The sequence below is a fragment of the Chrysoperla carnea genome, chromosome 4, assembly GCF_905475395.1.
Source record: "Chrysoperla carnea chromosome 4, inChrCarn1.1, whole genome shotgun sequence".
Lineage (NCBI taxonomy): Eukaryota > Metazoa > Arthropoda > Insecta > Neuroptera > Chrysopidae > Chrysoperla > Chrysoperla carnea.
In genome coordinates, this window is record NC_058340.1 from 33,543,220 (window position 1) to 33,564,703 (window position 21,484).

The window sequence follows — 21,484 nt, forward strand, 5'->3', positions numbered from 1 at the left end:
ATATTATTTTCAACTTGAGATGTTAAGCTCTTTTGCGTCGAGTAACTTAAAATTTGCGTAAATTAATTCTACCTTTCTGTTTCCAAAGGTACGGAATCAAAAAAAAGAGTAAAATCGAATTTGGATTATTTACTTAATGATTGACATATAACAAGTAGAATCTGAGAAGGTTGTAATTACCAAAAAAAATGTTTCTTAAAATTTACTATTGTTTTCAATAATATATTACCGTTTACAAAATCACAAAAATAATCTAAGTATTTGCGAATCTAATCTGAATACTAATATTTATAATTTCGCATTGCATGGTATTTAAATTAGGATTTTTGCAACCACTCTAAACCTTATTGTCTTAAGATTTAGTATGTAATGTTTAATCACACGTTAGCATTAAAATATTTTAGTATTTCTCTCACGTAAATATAAAGATACCTACTGTTTGAAATCAACAAAGAAAACCTTGCCTTTAGACTAAAATAATTTTACCACCTTTCTCAAAATAAGTAAAGTAAGGGCTAATGAATTAACAAACAGACTTGTATAATCAGATCTTGTTGCGACTGAGAATAACCTTATGCGAAAGCAAAATCTATCAATTGGCCAACATTGATGCATTTATAGCTGCAAAAATCAAATAATTTTTTCGAGTGCTCCATTCGTAAATAATACGATCGTTTAAATGCCATAGAAAGAAAGGATTGCGGTTGTTAATGTGATTTTTCAGGACTATTGTAAGCTTTAAGAACAATGGAAAGATATATTAGGGCTCATAAATGATTTCAGATTCTGCAAATAATTAGATTGTCTATAGCAATTAATCTTCCTCTTTATTAAGATAGTTTTTGCAGCACTCCTAAGCAACAGATAAGCCCAGATGTTCAGCATTTCCTCCTAGGCAGGACTCTTGCTATCATATTGCTTATAGAGTACTTTTGATAGAATATATAAGACTGAAGGTAATATCCTCAGAAGGTCTCTGATGGTTGTCTGGTTATATCTATCTTGCAGTATCATAAGTGCAATGTCTGATCTTATAACGACCTTTTGGTTGACGGTTTCTTTAAGGAGTACACTTAGATGTTTAGAATATTAAATAACTAGGCCTGTTGGTTTTGTAATTAACTGAAATATGCCTACACTCCGACGTCTGTATCAGGTGTACATCAATACTTGTCGAAATTTCATCCAGAAAAGATTAGCAATTTTGTTTCACATTAGAAATAAATCGGCAAAAATTTAGAATTTCCAGTTCTACTTAACTAATTTAAACCTGACAGTACAAAATACTGAAGCCTTCAAAATATTAACTCAATCCAAATTCTTTGAAACTCGAATGGATGGACTCGAACAATTAGGAATAGAAGAATATAGGTTAGGATAGGTTATATTGGCTGTCCACGAAGGACACACTTAGGCTACAGAGCCCATTGTGATACCAGATATGTTTATTTTATCACCTTTTCCGCTGATAATTTCATTTATCAGCTCCTCAATTTCAGAGGCTGAGTGCACCTCCTTCATGCATATACCATGCACTACACCAGTCCATCACAACTATTAAATTAATTTCTGTTGCGACGGCGGGAATCGAGCCCGCTACTCTGGGCATACCACGGATGGAATTGGTAACGCCTTAACCAACTGAGGTACCAGGGCGACTAGAAGAATATAAAATATTTTTAAAAAAAAATATTCTCCAAACAAGACTCGAACCCAGTTCTCTTTACATTCAAACCAAATACTCTACTCACTTAGCTAAGCTTTTTATAATATTATTGTTTTATGATAATTCGATAAAGATTAAAGAATGATTTTCACGCCAACATGTAAATATACAAGGCGTTAATATTTTACCTTTTTATTTTCAGTACTACTTCAAATAATGATTAATAATTGTATATGAAAGTAGTGTAGGTAAAAGATTATATTCGAAGTAGTTAAATAGTTTCACCGTTTATAAAAATCTTTTAGTTAACGTTATTAATCTGTACAGCATACACACAGCAATCAGTAAAAGAGTTTTATTCTAGTACAATCTTTTTCCGTTAATAATAATAATAATAACAATAACAATAATTCTAAAGAAATTTCTCTTAAGTAAAAGTTTATTGTGTTCATTCATTTATTATAGTGCATTTAACTTTGTGATTGTTTTACAGTTAATCTTTTTTTTTATTCTCTGTATTGTTGTAGTTTTTTTTGAATATGGCACGATCAGTTTGGATGATTGTGGTGTTAATTTTGAAAATTTTGGATTCAACAAATGGTGTGTTAATAAGAGATGACGTACAACCGCATATATATTCAAGTAAGATCATTTTTTTGTTAATGTTATTACGGTTAGCGTGCCTGAATATTGGAAGTTTGCTTTGGATAAGTGCCAAAATGTTGAGTCAGCAACAATTAGTGAATACCCAACGTTTATGCTCTTGGATTGATCTTAAATTTAAAAGTGATTTGACTAGCTCCGAATGACGGAATCAGAAAAGTTCTCGAAATCAATTGTGCAACACACTCGCTTTGGGGATATGAAAATAAAGTCAAAATATATAGATGCCTGTTAAAATTAATAAAGAACTTGCATGTTTTTTAATTTTTAATTGAAAATCGTTTGTCTAAACTATAAATTCAAACGCGAATGACGTCAACACAACTGTTTTAGCAATTCCACCGCAAGGAGAAATGATAAAATAACATGTAGAATAGTAAATGGTTTGTTTCTAAACTTGCTTTCAATATTTATAACGTAATTTACCATAAAAATCAGCTAAAAAATGTGAATTTACCGTGATTCTGTTTGGCTCACTGCCTCAACGGGTGTAAATACGTCACTACCGTTTTATTATTCAAAAATATAACTATTTTTTTTTAATTATCAACAAAAAAATGGAATTATTAATTTTAAAAAAAAGTTACTTAAATATTCTTTAGATAAATTATTCTTTCATTGGTATATGAATTTGTGACAACAAAAAATTAATGCAAATTCTCTATTGGTTTAATTCTTTAAAACTCACAAAAACACAAAAATTGTTTATTTTGATTTTTATAACGAATTCTTGATTCTATCAATTTGTAAATTTTCTGACCCATGGTTTTATATTTAAAAACAATTTTCCCTTTTTGTTTGCAAAAATAATGTATATTGTTGGTGTTGGCGCTTGGAAATTATAAACATTTTTAACGCGCAGTTCTATACAAATTGTGTAGTTCTACTTCTAATCTATGCAGTTCTAAAAATTTGCATTGTATGTCCCCCATTTTTATATCCATTCGTAGCTTTCAATGTTTTAATTTGTAGTAAATTTCTTAAAAAAAACACCTAACACTAAAGTCTGATTCGACATTAATCTAAAGAAAACTTTCGAAGTAAATACAATATTACATAGTAGTACTATTTAGACCGTACAGTACTATGAACCGTGTTAAAAAGGGTTCATCTATAGTACAATAAACGAACCTTTTTCTACAGAAAAAATTGTTTGCTGGGTGTATTGACTTGTAGTTTTTTGCAATGGCTTCAGAAAATTATTCTAAAAAGTCTATATGGTTTAAAACGGAACTCAATTTGATCATAAATTCAAGATCAGCAACTTTAAAACCTCCTTACATGCTTTAAAAAGGCTTAAATTTTCAAAAAAAAAATGGTATTATATATTTAGGAGGTCCGCTTATGTGGGCTTAAAGAATACTCCCTTTACAAATTTAACATTTTGACGGAAAATTCGAACTCAGCGACCCCAAAATCCCCCTTATATGTCATTAAATCTTGATTCGCAAAAATCCTTTTTAAAATCTATTAAAAGTTATTTTATTTTATCTGATTTACTTTACGATTTAAACCCCCTTCACACCAATGTGGGTTTAAACTAAAAAGTTCCGCTTTTAATCATATAGACTTTTTTTAAGCTAATTTTCTAAAGCCAGTGCAAAAAATGCAAGTCAATACACCCAACAAAGAATTTTTTCTTAAGAATCTATAAAAGAATGCTAGGTTCATTTAGTACGATAAATCGAAGAAAAAAAATTCTTATTTTTCGTCTACATTCATGAACTTATAACAAAATCCGTCATCAAAATTGAAAATAAGACACAAATAATTTCAACCCTATAAATCTAAAATTGCCTTGGTGCTCGTACTATCTTAGTAATTTTAGAATAAATAAAAAATTACTAATTAGTTCCCTACATGATTTGATCAAAAAATATTATTATTGGCCAAAATAATTCTTTGTAAAGCAACGGAACCCTAAAAATTCAAGATCACATAATAAAATCAAAACAATTCTGTTTTTTTTAATTACACTTTTATAATCTCATCTAGTTTTATCTTTTTATCTACCTACTTTTAATATCAAGGAAGTAATTAGAAATTTATAATAAACAATATAAAAATTATTAATTATTTCAGCACGACGTAATGACAAATATGCTGATTTGTCAACGTATCCACATGCAAATGATTTAACAGACGGAAACAATAACAATCAGTATCGTGCAAATGGGAACAATAATAAAGAACCACGTTGTTCCAGTCGACTTGAAACAGCACTTGAACAAATACGTCGTCGTCAACAAGCAAAACAGTCGCGTCAACACAATGGCCTAGAATTAGAGGGGTATTCATTGCATCAACCATTACGTACAATACCATACGATATGTATGTAACAGATATGCGTGTACGCTTACCTGCCACGAACAGTTGGGTGCGTGTAGATAAATGTCAATTTCATCCTCGCAACAAGAGTTTAGAAACAAGTTTACTTTTTAATGATCTCACAATCAGTGGAAATGTCAACTTATACAAAGATGATGACTTGAAACGTGGTGATGCCTATCGATACCCTAACGAAAAATGTGGCATGATTTTACGATTACGTAAAGCTGGTATTGGATTCTATACAGAACCTGTACGTCGAGAACGTGGTCAATTTAACATTCGAACAGATTCACATTTCTTGGAACCTGGTTTTATTAGTGTGTACGCATATGGATGTGAACCGAAGATGGCGTCCAAAGAACATCGACGAGAAGATAATCTTGAGGAGAAAGATGAGATATCACGTGAAATGGAGGATATCTTTTTAAAAGGGATACGATCATTGTTAACAACTTATATGCAAAAAGAATTACAACCAGCGATTAAACAAACGCTAATGACGAATCTTGGATATACTATATCATATGGAAAAAGATAGCATCCAAGATAGTCAAAGAAACAAATGAAGCTATAAACCAAAAATATTCCAATTTTTTTTGTTTTATTTACCATTTTAAGTTTTAGGAAAAAAAATTATATATTTATTTATCAAGTTTTATGGAATAATTTGTAAATAATCATTTTAATCATAAGATTTACTTGTAAAATTAATTAAATAAATTATATTAATTATTTTATGTTGTTTTTTTAATGGCTAGACACAAAATCATTGAAGAGAACTGCTTAGAATCCAATCGTGCATCAAATGTACTCTCAACCATTATTTTTAGTTCACCAACCGATATTGTATACGGTTTTGCACACAGGGCTTTGCAAAAAAATTCTAAATATCAAATTTTATGTTTCTTGTTACAAAATACCCAGCGCCGTAGGGCGGAAAAATTCTGAGAGTGATAAAAAAATTTTCCGTGTTACCGAAAAAGTGTATTCGTATTGCAAACATCTACTAATGAAAAACTACAATGTTTAATTTTTTCATTACGGAAGAGAAAATTACATGCTGATGAATCACGAGATGGAGATGTTCAACTCTTAGATCGAAAACATTTCAGAGTTAATACTTACAATATCATTCTTGACAATCTTAGCATATATGAAAAGTTTCATAAAAAAATCTCTGCCATCACTAAATTTAGCAATTGGGATAATAAAGAAATTTGTTAACGATCTAAACGTTTATGAAATGTTTGGGTGAAGAATTTGTGCTCTTTCATGCGTATTACACAGAAAAAAAAAACAATGGAACGAAATTCACCTTCTGATCTATAAACAGTTCTGCATAATGGACGAGCTTTACACTGAGTTTCCGAGCATCGAAATAACATATCGAATATTTATCACATTAGCTGTAAGAAACTGTAGCGCAGAACGTTCGTTTTCAAGTTTGAAAAGCATTATTCACTTTGCCTGTCCTGAAAACTCTAGGCTAGATGAATATACAAACAATATATGGTACTTGAACATTATCTATCCTTCTCTATGCAAATTACGGACGTTATATAATACCATGCACCATCTCTTTCTTAGAAAAACCGATCTTAAGTAAAATAATTACCAAAAATCCTTTCTTTTATTACGTACCCACGCTATAAGAAGAGCTCACAACCAAAATTTAGTGTATTTACCTTCTATTTTTTTGTTTGTTCGTAAATCATAGTTAATCTGACTTAGCTAGATGTAAAATTCCCTGACTAATCCTAGATTATGAAAGAAAATCCCTAACTATTTTTTAAGTTTCATGGTAACTATACAAAAAAAAAAAAACTTACAAACCATAAAAGTCTTAAATTTGCATGAAGTATGCACGACAAGGGGATGAATAACTCGATTATTCTTTTTTTAGTGAAAAATTAGTTAATGTACTTCAGATTCACTAAAAGTCACAAAATAAAAAAAACTTTTAACAAAAAGAAAACCGACTTCAATAGAAAAACTTTTCCAAAATAAATTAATATGCACTAAAAAGTAAAAAATAACGATAATATAATGTAGTTCAAATTATTGTTATTTTTGGAGTCGCTGTCAGCCAAGGAAACAACTCTGACAGAACAGTTTGCTACATTAGCTTGGCTGACACCGACTCCAAAAATAACAATAATTGTAACTACATTAAATTATCGTTATTTTTTACTTTTTAGTGCATTTTAATTTGTTTTTCAAAAGTATTTCTTTTGAAGTCGGTTTTCTTTTTGTTAAAAGTTTTTTTTATTTTGTAATTTTTAGTGAATATGAAGAATACTAAATTATTTGTCACTAAAAAAAGAATCATCGAAACCGGTTGGCTTGATATTGAGTTACTCGTCCTCTTGTCGTGCATACTTAAAGCAAATTTAAGACTTTTATGATTTTCTCACGGATACTGTTGTCAGAACTAGACCAAAATGAAATGGGACCACACGAGAAGCACCAGCTTTGAAACAGATAAAGAATCATCAAAATCGGTTCACCCAGTCGAAAGTTCTGAGGTAACAAACATTAAAAAAAACCAGTCGAATTGATAACCTCCTCCTCGGTTAAAAAATGCATATACTCGATTTGTCTGAGATTTTGCTAGAAATTCTTTGCTAAATAAGTATAGATGCGGAAATATCGATCAAATCCAACGTTGTATATTAAAATTTTCGAAAAGTATCAATAACCACAAACAAAAAACGTAATTTGAAATTACTAAAAAAGAAAATGTTCAATTTTTTCACTTGTATATATTTACAAATACTGAATATGTTCTTCGTTCCAATAAATACAGTAGAATCTCGATAACTTAAACCTCGGTAACATAAAAACCTCTGTTACTTCAAAAAATACTATGTTCCCTTCCCATCAGAGCCCAAAACCTCTATAACTTAAAATACGCAACCTCTATAACTTAAATAAATAATCTCTGTATAGGCCCTCAGTAACTACATAGAAACATGTACATACCTCTATATTAACTAGGGTACATAGAAACATGTACATACCTCTATATTAACCTTTACCTAACATAGACACTTGATAACTTAAAACCTCTATAACTTAAAATATTTTGTGTTTCCCTTGGACTTTAACTTATCGAGATTCTACTGTACAATTTTTTCGAACTTATCAACTAAGTACGTTACGATATCGAATTAAAACAACTTTAACTATGAATTCTCATATGATTAGTTAAATTACTTTGTCCGGTAAACGTATTATCACAAATTTCACATTTATACGTTCGATCTCCAACATAAATCGTTTTTTGTAAACTATTTCGCTTACTTTGTTTTGAAACATTACACGAATCAGACTGTTTATGTATTCTAGAATGTATTTTTAACGATGTTTCCAATCGAAATGATTGATCACACTCATCGCATGAAAAAGGTCGTTCTTGTTTGTCTTCGGTATGAATTCGTCCATGCATTTTTAAACCATTCCAATCACGAAATTTTTGATCACAAATATTACACTTGTATGCTTTTTTTCCAGTATGAATTTTCATGTGGATTTTTAACGAGGCTTGTAACCGAAATGCTTGACTACAAGTTTTACACACATAAGGTCGTTCTTGAATTTGTGTTGATTCATCCAACGATTCATCATGATTTTCGGAACTATCTTCAGAGTATGTGTTTTCTTCAAAATGTTGTGTAGGTTCATTATCATTTAAATTTGATTTCCCCCCGTTATGTATTCGCATATGATTACTTAAATTACTTCGTGTTGTAAACGTATTATCGCATATATTACATGTAAATGGTCCACTAATCACATGAATTCGTTTATGACGTGCAAGATTACCTTGGTCACTAAAAGTTTTGTTACATGTTAAACATTTGTAAGGTTTTTCCCCAGAATGAACACGTCGATGACGTCGTAAGGTACTTAATTCTATAAATGATTTCTCACAAATATTACATTTATATATTTTTTCATCTGAATGAATTTTTTTATGTTTCGATAGATAATTTTTCTTAGAAAATGTTTTATGACAAATGTTACATGTGAAGGATGTTTTTTCGGTAGTGTCGTCGGAATCTTCTGAATAACTAGACATTTCGTTATTCGTTCCAATTTTATTTTGATGTTTTCTTTCAAAATTTTTGTAATAAACAAGTTCGATCGTATTTAGGTTAAGTTTAATTACAGGAAGTAATCAAACTAGACAAACTAACAATCTAACAAGCGCAGCGCCATCCGAAAATATTAATTTGAACTTATAACTTAAGGGGTTATAGTCATATGAAGATTATCGACATTTTTTTAAAAGTATTTTCTATGTTGCCCTGAATAAAATGACTTGAAAATTTGCATGCATGTTCAAAATGATTTTACAAAGGGCTAAAGACTTAAATTTTGTAATTTATGTAACGATCCTATGTGAGGTTATTATTTTTTGTTAATAATTTAAATTCGTGTTTATAAAATGTGAAAACCAAAGTCTTTAACCCTTCTAAATACAATTTGAAATATGAATACGCATTTTTTTGTTAAAAATTTCTCGAAAATTCGATAGGAACTTCAATAAAAATGTAAGATTAAAAATTTATAAACTTTGGTTCGTGTATTAGGACTATTATGTACTTCGTACAAAGCTAAAGCATGTTTAAACTTAGAAGCCCCAAAATCAGGAAAAAATTCAATTTGCTTAAGACCCGAACAATATAGACCTTTAAGACCCGAACAATATATTAAACTTTCATTCTAACTCACAGTTGCTATCCCTGCTCGGACAGGGCATTTATTGACAAAAATCGCTGCCCCGGAGATAATTCGCACCTTGTGCTAAGTCCCATTGGTCACCATCCCGCAATTAGAAGCTTAGTAAATTTAATGGCTATTTTTCATGTGCATTGTTGCGAAAATCGCTTGACACTCTACTCATGAGAAAATATTATAAATTACATCATTTCGGTGTTGTACTCAAAATTTTGTAGCTGAATTTTTGATTTACAGTAATTCTGCTGAAGTATAACCAGTATTTTCATATATTCCCAAGTAAAATTTTTGTCTTATGACCTAAAGTTGGACGTAGGTGTTGATTAATTATTAGGAAATTAAAAACTTTTGTTTGTTTTCATTCTTAAATGGTTTTTAAATATGTTTAATTAAATGTCCTTCATAGAAGGCAAACAGGTCATTCTGTTTTCCTGTTTTGATTTTAATTTGATATTAATTAAAAGCATTAAAAGAAAGATGAACATCATCCATATTAATTGACCTTAAAAATACCACTTAATAAAACAGTTATTAGTTTGTTTACATTTGACAGGATTATTAACGAATTTTAGTCATAAAATTAAACGTCTAATAAACGATGAAATCTAATATAATCATCCTTAATGACTCATATGCTGTTGGTGATATTCTCAAGATTTTCGGGTATTAATATGGACTTTAAAATCTAATTTACATTTCCAAGAGTGTATGTATCACTTTGTTTGCTCTATGACCGATAATTACATGAAATTTTCTATCTATAAGCTTGGTCGCTTATTGTGATGGAGACCTGGGGTTCCACTGACTAATGCTCAAATCTGTTATCACAAAAGAGCCCACAAATAGAGAAATTTTGACATATTTGTAAAAATCTCAAAAACCATTCATAAATTTTCTTTTGAGACCCATCTTCCTTTTGTGGTAAGTTTTAATAGATCACTTTATAAAAATCTATTACTATTCCTTAATTTTTATTATTTTTTACCACTTTCGCAACCTCTCACACCCACACCCATCGCTACTTGAGCAGCTGACTGTCGAGTGTTCACAGTCATATTGATACTATGATTTTTGTATTTGCAACGCTACCTCCCGGACTAACAGCTTTGAGCTCTCGAACAGTAAAACTCAAAATTTATAATACTTAAATTTAAAAAAAAAAAAAAAAAAAAAAAAAGATGGTTCCACAAACTAGGAAAATCAGGTTGGTCATTGAAACTAAATGTAAACAAAGTAACACATTTTTTAAAATTTATTTTGCTAAAAACCTGCAAAAACCTTCAAAATAAATATGCAAATAAACAAACCTACAGTGTGGGAGGAAAACAATTTTGTAAAGTAGGGATTTTTTTGGAATACAAATACGCGTGTCTTCAGCACATCTTTGTACATAAGTGTTCTTAATTAGTGGAAAACAAATAAAACAGTCTAAAATGAGTTTAAACAAAATTTTAAGCACTTTATGTGCTATAATAGTTTGTTTAACGTTTGTGTTATCTAGTCCGATACCAGGTCAGCTTTTTATTTGTGATTTTCGAAAGTTTACGAAAATTTTGTTCTAAATATTTTTTTTTTCAGTGCCAGAAAATGCTTTAACACAATTAGTGGAATTGGACGCTTCGCCGATTCAAGCAATTCCCATCGTATCAGATGCAAATAATAATCCAACTCGAATTGCACGTCATCTATTCAAACATAAACATCACGGAGGTGGAAGTTGTAACCGGTGTGGTGGTGGTGGTTATGGCGGCCACGGAGGTGGTGGCTATGGTGGTTCAGGAAGTTTCGCAGGAGCAGCAGCTGGATCTGGATCCCATGGAGGAAGTTCTCAGTCACAAGCTCAAGCAGCTAGCTTTGGTTTTGGACCATTTACAGCATCAATTGCATCTGCGGCCAGTTTTGGAGGAAATCGGGGTGGTGGATTTTTTGATTACTAAATGTAATTAATATATTTAATATTAAAACGACTGAGGAAACGGTTTTTTACCGTTTGTCCATTATTAATTTTTTAAGAACACTTTTAGTTTATAATTGTAAATATTAATTCCAAATACAATTTTTTTTTTTAAATAAATTTTTTCTCATTCCATTTGTTAGAATATGATTCGACTTAAGTCCTACATAATTTATTAAGTAAATTATTTTAAACTAATTATTAATCTACTAACTCATCCCCAAATTATAAAGATAATTTATATTTTATTAAACCGAATTTCCCCTCAAACGCACTGTATATACAACAAGGCAGAACGGAATATTTAGAATAAATTTTTTCTAAAATCATGCGGCGAATTGAAGAAAACAAAAACTTTGGATGTTGAAAAATGTTAAATCATCTAATTATATTGTAATCTTAGCCTCCTCCATAAATACTTTAAAAAAGGATTTTCCCACTCAACAAATCTAAAATAATAAGGGTGGGGGGGGGAATCTACAATATATTATACTAAGTTTGAAGGTATAGTCCTGAAGCTGAAGGTATAGTTCCACTCAACTTCAACAAATCGAGTTGGTTAGAAAACAAAAACCGCCGCAGTTTGTTTTCTAATAGCCGAATCTGCAATAATAAGAGGATGGCTACTATATATTATATATTAATGTTTGAAGCTATCTAGCCCTCTTTTACCAAAATAATGGCCATGGGTTTATAACTCATGATTCATAAGATCTAGAATCTCACAAAACACAAGAAGAAAAGGAGATATTACCATAGATATAATATTACTATTATTTATTAATATCTTTGGATATTACAAAATATGGCTATGGCCAAATTAAAGGCGGGAAGGTATAATTATAATTTATATTATTTGTCCATGGGGTAATAGTTATATGATTCATTTTAATAAAACTATAAAATATAATTTATTATATTTTAATAAATTATTGTCAAAATTGTGAAATATTACAATTATTGATTACTATTTGTATGTTAAATAAAAATAAATTAAATAATGAACTTGAACTTGACACTCCCCAAAACATCTTGAAGTAATTCAAATGCAAACTGGTTATTTTAAAATGTAAACAAAGTAATCTATTTTTTTTTGCAACTTTATTTATAAAAAAAAAATACCTGTAAAAACCTTCAAATTATATTTGGATAATCCAGTCTACGGTGTGCGTGCAAAAACTATATTTTTATAGGTGGGGGAAATGTTTGGATACATATACAAGTATCTTTGGAATTACTTTGTCTATTTTGTTCTTAATTAGTTTAGTGGAAAGTAATTAACAGTCTAAAATGAGTTTAAACAAAATTTTAAGCTTATGTGCTATAATAGTTTGTTTAAAGTTTGTGTTGTCTAGTCCTATACCAGGTTAGTTTCGTTGAATTGTGATTTTCCAGAGTTCGAGAAAAATTTATTCTTAAATATTATTTCAGTGCCAGAAAATGTTATAACACAATTGGTAGAAGTGGAAGCCGTTTCGCCAATTCAAGCGGTTTCAATTGAATCTAATCCAAACAATATTCCAATTCGAATTGCACGCCACTTGAACAGGTGGCGAGCAAGACACGGAGGCTGCCATCTGTGTGGTGGCGGTGGCTACAGAGGTGTTGGTTTTAGCGGCGCACAAAGTTCCGCATCATCTGGTGGCGGTGCTTATGGAGGTGGTGGTATTAACGGCGCACAAAGTTTCGCTGGATCATCTGCATCAGCTGGATCTGGTGGATATGGAGGAAGTTCTCAAACACAAGCACAATCCCAATCTCAAACAGCTAGTTTTAATATTGGATCATTATTTTCAGCGTCAATTTCGTCTTCATCCTCATCTGCATCCAGTCGTTCTGGAGGTGGATGGTTTTAATTACGATGAGAAGTTAATGTGATTATAGTTTATTATTAAAACGACTGAGGGAATGGCTAAGTACAATGTACAAGCCGTTTGTCCATTATTAATTTTTTAAGAACAATTTTAGTTTTTAACTTTAAAATCGTGTGTGTATATTTTTTTAATAAATGATTTTCATTAAATTTTACTGTAAAATATTTTTTCCAAAATATCTTTAAAAATGTCTTTTTTGTTTGAATCTAACAATGAATTAATCATTCATTATTTTTGTAGGCAACCGTTTATGTTAAACTGCATTTTAAGTTATCTATTTTAAGTCTAAATCATGTAAAGAGATACAACCGAAAATGCCGAAAATATCTTCAAAATATAAGAGAGCTTAAATTACGAATCAAAACTTTTTTTTTTATATTTTTGACACAAAAAATTGATTAATGGCAAACAAACATAGTTATGTCCATGTAGGGATTTTTTTTAAAGGGGAAATTGATTTTTTAATTTTGCCATCTGAATCTTGATAACAATTTTTTGCCTCCTATTTCGATTAAAACTCAGCTACATTTAGAACCACAAAATACAAAATTTGGGTTCATTTGATAATTGGATGCATAGTCTGATATATCATTCAAAATCCCATAAAAAAAATAATTTCGCGGATCGAATTCAAGTAATTTTTTAGAAATAGTCAATTGAACTAGATCTTCCTAACTAAGCCAGCCATAGCTGTATATTATTATCCCCCTCCTTTCATTTTCCATATCCTATTCTTTCTTCCCTGTATTATTTAAAAAAAGAATGAATAAATTGAATTAAATATTATAAATTTGTGATTTCAAAAATTTTTGTTTATTTTAAAATCCAAATTCTGAGGTAATTCAATTGGAGCTGTACTCGGTCGATTCTCATTTTAGTAGGCAACCGTTTATGTTAAACTACAATTCAAGTTGTCTATTTTAAGTTTAAGTCTAAAAAATCGAGTTATTTACGAATACTTCCAATTAAATAATCTCAAAATTTGTTTTCTAAAATAAACAAACATTTTTGAAATCCCAAAATATTTAATTCAATTTATTCATTCTTTTTAAAAAATATATAAATATTGGACAGAAAATGTCATACAAAAAAGGATAGGGAAAATTAAAGGAAGGGGGCGCAGTATGCAGCTACGGCTGGCTAGCATTTCAAACCAAATTGTTTAAATAGGAAAAAAAATTGTTTTTTAAGTTTGTTTTAATCAATTGAATCTTAAATTAAGGGATTAAACATAATCTTTTGATTAGCGTCTTAACCACAAACTACTACACTATATATTTCTACTCTCCAAAGAATATACACTACTCAAAGTATATTTCTGACGTCTGCAGGGCTGTCCCTGTCAGATGGAATACTTGGATAAAAACCAGTATAATTGGGATATCTTTTGTATGCAACTCGTATTCTAGATTGCCCGATATAATTGGATACAAAAATCAAATATAAAGTAAACTTAGTATGAAAAAATTAATTAAAAACCGTCAAAGGAATGCGTTTTTTATTTAATGGAAATTTAAAAAAAAAAAATTGAAATTTCGTAAAAAAATTATGAAATATTTATTAGCAAATTATAATTCAAAACAATTTTATTGTAATTCTCCACAAGCCGCAATCATAACTTTTTCCTTTGTTGTACCACTTTTTGTTCCACATTTTTCCATTTTTTGTAAAACATCTAAACCACCTATAACATGCCCAAACACCACATGTTTTCCATCAAGCCAATCGGTTTTTGCTGTACATAAAAAGAATTGCGATCCATTTGTATTTGCGCCTGAGTTTGCCATAGATAATGTTCCTGCTCCGGTATGTTTTAAAATAAAATTTTCATCTGCGAATTTTCGTCCGTAAATCGATTTTCCACCAGTACCATCATGTTTTGTGAAATCACCCCCTTGACACATCTACTTTTGGATTAAGGATAGTATTATAATCATATTCTTTTTAAAAGAGCATCGACAAATCGATATTTTACAAGATATTTCATCAAATTCAAAAACTCGTTTTTCAATCACTAATCAGAAACGCTAGGCTGAAAATTTTACCAGATATATAAGTTCTGAAAAACGTGTATTATTGTTATTTTTCGATCTTCGATTATTGATCTATGTTCGGAAAATGAGTTTGTTAGAAAGTTGGGTTTAATTCGAATCTTTTGAAAGTGTTTTTCCACCAGGTTTGTACAAGGTCCCTTAAACTCGACATAAACAGAAACACAATTACGATTTAAACTTATAAAAGGATACAAAGTCAGGAATTATTCTATGAAATATACTTCCTTGATATCCAAAACCTTTTTCATGTGTACAAAGTGCACGGAAATTCTCTGCTGTTTTCGGGACAATATCGGCACGTAGCATCATGGTAATCCTACCTACATCTTGATTGCCAATTTTAATATCGAAATACACTTGAGGATTTTTTACTTTTTGTGTTGATTCCGTGGATGTATCCTAAAATGTTAATATATAATTAAATTTTCAGTTACGCCCGAAATCTCATTCAAAAATTATATTTACGTTTTGGGTTTCATTATTGGATGGAGCCGTTTCTTTATTTTCATCATTTACTTCTAGAGTTTCGCCGGCATGCTGTTGTAGCCAAACATCTTCAGCCCATACTGGTCTCGTTGAACCTTCTTTAACTTTCTGTGGTTTTGCAATATTCACTCGAATTGTTCGTCCAAATAATTCTGAATCATTCTTTAGAAAAAAGATGTACTTAGAAAAATGAAAAAAAAATGGGGGTAGATACTATTGTAAGTTATGAGAATACGACGTTTGTGGCTTTAAATTACTTACGACGTTTGTGGCTTTAAATTAATGTAAATTTTAAATATTCAAATGAAAAATTTACCATATTATCAATAGCAGCCGCCGCATCTTCAGCATTTTCAAATTCAATGAACGCAAATCCTCGATGTTTTTCACTTTCATAGTCTAAAGGTATTTGAACATCTACAATATCACCAAACGGAATAAAAGTTGCATTTAATATTTTTTCATCGACTTCCTCAGCTAAACCACCAACATAAATTGTTCGTTTATTATTCGACGACATGTTTTTTAAATTTTTTTTTTTAATACATACCTAGATTAAAACGTCTAAATACGTTCGTGTTCAGAAGCACACATAACCCCACTATTTAGAAACGTAAAGGTGTAAATAGACATTTTAGTTATTTCAAAGGTCATCGAGTTCAATTAATAAAAAAACTTATCATGAATTATAAAACGTGTGATATTTAATAAATTTTGCGAAGTCATGTCGAAACGGCGTCCAATACATTCAAATCCATCTCGGTTGAATTTCCGTAGTATGGAAAATCCAAAAACTGAAAATCGTGGTACACGACCAACAGCAGAACCAACATCAGTTCAAGAAATTTTCACTTTAATGGTATTACATGTTTGTAAAAAATCGATATTTTTCGATATTAATTTAAAGGTAGCTTTATACTTAGGTGCATTATTTTTACTATCATTAATCACCGATTTTTTACCTTTTCCAAAAACATATTTTGCTCGTTCTGATAATTTATTTAATCAATATTTTGTGAAATTTGCATGGGGTTGGAATTTATTATTGTTAATTCCATTTGTAACGTTATCATCGCTTACATATTGTTGTGGAAATATTCGAACTGTTGTTCGAGAACATTTACCAAGGATTGCAATCGCTACTTTCTTCTGGTTATTCTGGATTAAGTTTTTTAATTTCATTGAAACAACTTATGGAAAGTGCAACAATAAACAATATGACTCAAAACCAAGTTGTTTAAAGGCTGGTTTATTTTGGAATGGATTTGATATTTCAGGACACAGTTTCATTTTAATATATGGAAGTTTAATGTTAATTGAAGAAGCTCGAGTGATTATTGGTTGGGAAACTATTAAAGAAAATTTACGAAATGAACAGCATAATCGAAGTGTTCAAACATTACAATCAAATAATATACTCCGTAATTTATCTGAACATGAATTAATTGGTGTAAAAGTATTTTACGAGAAATTTACGATATATGTACGAATATTATTTATTGCAATGACAGTACTACAAATTTTATGGGATGTTATGTTAATATCAACAATGTTATACTATCACATAATGGCTGAAAAATTTGTTGGTGGAAGTATTGCCATTTTAACCTGGTATTTTACGTATCGATTTTGGTTTAAACAACCGAATTTATTACCAAGAGCACCTGGCGATGGTTCGTTTAAATATACAAAAGCAAAAGATACATCAACAACGAATTTAAATCGAAAAGCAAGTTTTACAATGCCAACAACGTCAACGCCAAAATCAACACCGAAATTTATGGGTATGCCAATTTATAAACCTGCTGAAACTAACACATCTCGTAAGAATGGCAACGGGGAAAATATACCAAACACTGCTACTAGTTTAAGATAATACGATTTGTTATAAAACGATTTTTAGTAGATTTATTTAGTAGCTCATTTTTTATATTTTGTTATTCTTTTGTCTCAAGTCCGTAGCCAAAACAATTTTTCGTACCTGTTGAGTAAAACCGAAAGAATGTTGTATAAATCCAACCAGGTCCATCAAAGAGGACAAAGTTTGATTAAAATAAATACATCCTCAAAACTGATGTCAGATTTTCAGATATTTTTCATTGATGTATTTACATATATATTTATTTTTTAATAAATTTTAACAAAATTTCATCATTTTCACTGCCATTCAAGTTTCTAAAGACTTTGTATTTCCTTTAAAATCCTCATCTTTCCTCTTAGTCGACTCTTTTAGTTGATGGGGCCACCTTAGAATCCCCTGAGACTCCAAGAAAGCCAACTGAGAGGGAGGGAGAAGAATTCCAAGGAATTCAGAAACTTGAATGGTACTGAAAACAAACAAATGACTGAGTTAATTGTTGAAATACCATGTATAGACAGTGTTGATTACTCTATCACACATACATACATGTCACACATAAATATAACTGATATAGCCATAACATACATACTATACAAGTTGCTCATTTACGAACTTGACCTCATTTTTTCGTCCTGTGTACGCTGTAAAAATTTCAGCTTGTTATCATTTTTCGTTTTTGAGTTATCGTGTTGGCCTACTAAAAAAGTGTTGTTATCGTGTTGGCCACCTATACCAAAATTTTGTTCATAGCATTAATATTTTTAAGCGTTACAAACTTAGGACTAAACTTAGTATACCTTGCATATTACATATATGCATGGTATAAAAATATCTCAAAAACTGACATCAGTTTTTGAGATTGAGCAAAATTGACAAAAAACTAAAATAAAGTCACAATTTCAACATGTCAAAAAAACCCGATTTGATGCAGCGTTCACTCTCCATTCAAGTTTAATTAGGCTGAATTAAATGAAAAAAATTTTTAAAGATAATGTTTGCAATAAATCTTGTAGTTTGTGAAATTTTTTGAATTTACTAGAAATTGACACACGGTTTTCTATCCCAATAAGACTGAGAAAATACTTGCAGTTTGTGTAAATCTTATATAACATCCTGATAGTCAGCTCAAAAGGTCTCCTTTTTGGCTACGTGCTTGATTTATTTCAAAGTTAATTTTAATATTGTTGATTTATCCTACGTTTTTTTTCTTAAAATTTTAATTTGGTGATAATTATATTTTTTTCTCTTTTTTATGGAAGCACTTTTATATTTATTTAAATATATTCATTTGACACTTTTATTTAAGCTATTATTTAATTTTGTGTAGCTTAGTGTGTAGAAAATATTCTGATTTTAAGAATTGTGCAAAAAAACATTCGGTAAACTAAATAGACACGATAGCTCGTCTATCGAAAAGTGTTCATGACTATTTATAATTTAATTAATTAATTAATGGTTTTTTACAGGCAAGCCTGTTTCTTCTTATAATACCAATTTCGATTAGTTAACAGATCGGTGTAGTTACTTATAATGACTTACGGTATGAACATGTAAGTCAATATAGGTAACAATAATAACGAAAATAAGGGCATAGGCTTGCCTACAGAAAACCCTTATGAAAAAAATTGATTAAAATTAATTGAAAATAGCCATGAACACTTTTTGTTAGATAAGCGATAAATTTTAATATACGTGTTTATTAATCAATAAAATTTCATCAAAAATATGTATGGTAAAAATAGATACGTGATTGTCGACCTTATACCCTCCTGTTCTAAAATCAAGCCGATCTTTTCTCCATGAAGTACGTAAGCAAACGTCGTATTTCTTGGATTTACTTTTGAACAATTCTTGAAAAATTTATATTTGATTATTTGGCAAAATTATTTACTATAATTCATATAGAATTAGAATTAGAATTTTTTTACAAAAATTGAAACTTTATTGTTCGATAAAAATTTACAAATCCAGTTTGACTTTTATAGTAGAATACGTAACAGATTACGTAAAAAAAACTTGATTCACACTATTGGATGGATTTCGATTCAGTAAAATTATGACATAAGCTAAATTTTGAGATTACGTTTCAATATTAAATCATCTCAACTGTTAGATATTTCGATCAGTTTCTGTTTATTTTACTGCATCTATAATAATATCAATAGTGTAAATGAATTATTATTGTTATTTATTTTAATACCAATTAATTGTTTATGCAGTTAATTTTATCCCAAAAATATACAAATAATTTAATAAGAAAATCTTTCATTTAATATTTTTAAACAAAAAACTAAAGCTCGATATTAAGGTGGTCACAAACGAGGAAAAATCGGTTAAGGAAGTATTAGAAAGTCATTTAATGATGGCCATAAAACGTACAATTTAAAAAAACATTGGGTTTTTCATTCTCCCAAACAGTTTTAACTATCTTACTAAAAAGTCTACTTAGATTAGTACAAATTAGGTACTATCTTAATGAATCGGAATATGATTATTGTGGTGCACCCTATATTCGCTTATAAAGAACTTACATAACTTAAAATTCTTAATTAACTTTACACAGGCAGTTATGTTAGTTATACTGATCAGACACAAGTTTTCGAACTAATAATCTGCTGATATTCAGTAATGTCCGACTGAAATTATCAAGAACTGAACATGAATAGAGTTGAGCTAAATTTCAATTATTCACAGTAACGCTTGCTAGGGGTAGGTCTTTATCCATTTACCCAGTTTTAGAGTTTTAGTTTCATTTTCTATAAAACTTGAAATTTTTAGAAGCAAGGCAAGCTGTGTATTATTTATTTGTGTATTTTTTTTATAATATTGAAACAAAAATTGAAATTTTAATACACTAGCTGTTGAAATTGATTAAATCTGTTGGATAAAACAGAGTGGAAATAATCATTTAAATTGAATACAATTATCTTCTTTTACAACAACTTTATTTGGGTTTATGACCAAAGTGGCGCTATAATCGAAATATTATTGGTCGAGGTTATCGATATGTATGCTCCGCTAGTTTACTGACGTTTAGCATCTCATATAAATAGAAAAAAAAATCAAATATTGGTCGATGATTATCCAATACTCAGCATTTTTTTTTTAAGCGAATGCTATCTCTTTTAGATTTAGCACTTGTTATGTTTTTTTTTCCCGTAAAAAAAATCGATTATTAATGTATGAGATTCTAAATTTATAGAGATCGTTTACTTTTAACATTGTAACTACGATCATTGATATGAGGAGTACTAAAGGCCTGGAGATCATATTGAGCGTTCGTATCGACTTAACGCACTCAAATTTTAAAGAATTACCCATTTAAAAAGTATCAGCATATAGGAACAAATAATTTATTTTTATATACCAAAAAAATGTGAAAAATCATGATAAAAAAATCGAAAATAAGTTCTAAAAAGTTTCGTTACTATGAAAAAATATTGAATGTGAAAATATGGGGCTACTTTTTAAGATAACAAAAATTGTTGTAATTGTGAATACAAAATTAGAAAAAGTTTAAATATACGACATTTTGTTGTAGCCATTGTCTGTCTCTGTGATCCTATTGCTTTCTAAGAGCTGGGGATCCAAATCAGGTTTCTCTCTGAAGCCTTACATGAAGACTAAAAACTTGATAATTTATTAATTTACATACTATGCCCAATTGTCTAGTTTTCCCATTTAATAATTCGATATAGTAACAGCAATATTTAAATAAAAAATTTTTACAAATATATTTCAATTATTATAATAAATTACGGATTGTTCATCACATTACAATAAATAATTTTATAAATTGTTTTTTGTAAAAGTATTTATTTTAGTAGCTAATTGAACCTAAATCAATCCTG

At 29.6% G+C, this 21,484-nt stretch overlaps 6 protein-coding genes across 11 annotated transcripts; 4 read left to right on the plus strand and 2 right to left on the minus strand.

Moving 5' to 3' along the window:
- Positions 1-2,155: 2,155 nt before the first annotated feature.
- On the plus strand, positions 2,156-5,219 carry LOC123298465. Its single transcript, XM_044880469.1, has 2 exons — positions 2,156-2,308; positions 4,412-5,219. Exons 1-2 carry the CDS (start codon positions 2,206-2,208, stop codon positions 5,197-5,199), a joined length of 891 nt encoding a protein of 296 aa, XP_044736404.1. The 5' UTR covers positions 2,156-2,205; the 3' UTR covers positions 5,200-5,219.
- A 2,619-nt stretch (positions 5,220-7,838) lies between these two features.
- Positions 7,839-8,800, minus strand: LOC123298437 (zinc finger protein 525-like). Its single transcript, XM_044880435.1, has one exon. The coding sequence runs from the start codon at positions 8,740-8,742 to the stop codon at positions 7,843-7,845; it is 900 nt and encodes a 299-aa protein (XP_044736370.1). The 5' UTR covers positions 8,743-8,800; the 3' UTR covers positions 7,839-7,842.
- Positions 8,801-10,784: 1,984 nt separating this feature from the next.
- Positions 10,785-11,439, plus strand: LOC123298298 (glycine-rich RNA-binding protein 3, mitochondrial-like). Its single transcript, XM_044880260.1, has 2 exons — positions 10,785-10,916; positions 10,983-11,439. The coding sequence occupies exons 1-2, from the start codon at positions 10,838-10,840 to the stop codon at positions 11,339-11,341; spliced, it is 438 nt and encodes a 145-aa protein (XP_044736195.1). The 5' UTR covers positions 10,785-10,837; the 3' UTR covers positions 11,342-11,439.
- Positions 11,440-12,577: 1,138 nt separating this feature from the next.
- LOC123298297 (keratin, type I cytoskeletal 10-like) lies at positions 12,578-13,341 on the plus strand. Its single transcript, XM_044880259.1, has 2 exons — positions 12,578-12,724; positions 12,790-13,341. Exons 1-2 carry the CDS (start codon positions 12,649-12,651, stop codon positions 13,212-13,214), a joined length of 501 nt encoding a protein of 166 aa, XP_044736194.1. The 5' UTR covers positions 12,578-12,648; the 3' UTR covers positions 13,215-13,341.
- A 1,460-nt stretch (positions 13,342-14,801) lies between these two features.
- Positions 14,802-21,345, minus strand: LOC123299066 (peptidyl-prolyl cis-trans isomerase E). Of its 6 annotated transcripts, none has more exons than XM_044881220.1 (5): positions 16,323-16,448; positions 16,089-16,249; positions 15,752-15,934; positions 15,479-15,685; positions 14,802-15,136 (listed from the first exon to the last, which is right to left on the minus strand). In XM_044881220.1, the coding sequence occupies exons 2-5, from the start codon at positions 16,089-16,091 to the stop codon at positions 14,819-14,821; spliced, it is 711 nt and encodes a 236-aa protein (XP_044737155.1). In that variant the 5' UTR covers positions 16,092-16,249; positions 16,323-16,448; the 3' UTR covers positions 14,802-14,818. The 6 variants fall into 6 exon arrangements, with proteins under 6 accessions (XP_044737155.1, XP_044737156.1, XP_044737154.1 ...); XM_044881221.1 differs by having other exon boundaries at positions 16,089-16,189; positions 16,323-16,429; XM_044881219.1 differs by lacking the exon at positions 16,323-16,448 and having other exon boundaries at positions 15,803-15,934; positions 16,089-16,309.
- Positions 16,368-17,851, plus strand: LOC123299064 (acyl-coenzyme A diphosphatase FITM2). Its single transcript, XM_044881215.1, has one exon. It carries the CDS (start codon positions 16,497-16,499, stop codon positions 17,646-17,648), a length of 1,152 nt encoding a protein of 383 aa, XP_044737150.1. The 5' UTR covers positions 16,368-16,496; the 3' UTR covers positions 17,649-17,851.
- Positions 21,346-21,484: the final 139 nt, after the last annotated feature.

Coding starts and splice junctions, on each gene's coding strand:
- LOC123299064 (XM_044881215.1), top strand. CDS start 16,497: ATGTCGAAACGGCGTCCAATACATTCAAATCCATCTCGGTTGAATTTC.
- LOC123298465 (XM_044880469.1), top strand. CDS start 2,206: ATGGCACGATCAGTTTGGATGATTGTGGTGTTAATTTTGAAAATTTTG. Junction 2,309..4,411: donor ACAACCGCATATATATTCAA/GTAAGATCATTT, acceptor TAATTATTTCAG/CACGACGTAATGACAAATAT.
- LOC123298297 (XM_044880259.1), top strand. CDS start 12,649: ATGAGTTTAAACAAAATTTTAAGCTTATGTGCTATAATAGTTTGTTTA. Junction 12,725..12,789: donor GTTGTCTAGTCCTATACCAG/GTTAGTTTCGTT, acceptor ATATTATTTCAG/TGCCAGAAAATGTTATAACA.
- LOC123298437 (XM_044880435.1), bottom strand. CDS start 8,742: ATGTCTAGTTATTCAGAAGATTCCGACGACACTACCGAAAAAACATCC.
- LOC123298298 (XM_044880260.1), top strand. CDS start 10,838: ATGAGTTTAAACAAAATTTTAAGCACTTTATGTGCTATAATAGTTTGT. Junction 10,917..10,982: donor GTTATCTAGTCCGATACCAG/GTCAGCTTTTTA, acceptor TTTTTTTTTCAG/TGCCAGAAAATGCTTTAACA.
- LOC123299066 (XM_044881217.1), bottom strand. CDS start 16,292: ATGTCGTCGAATAATAAACGAACAATTTATGTTGGTGGTTTAGCTGAG. Junction 15,686..15,751: donor CCAATAATGAAACCCAAAAC/GTAAATATAATT, acceptor TTAACATTTTAG/GATACATCCACGGAATCAAC. Junction 15,137..15,478: donor ATAGAATAATTCCTGACTTT/GTATCCTTTTAT, acceptor ATCCAAAAGTAG/ATGTGTCAAGGGGGTGATTT.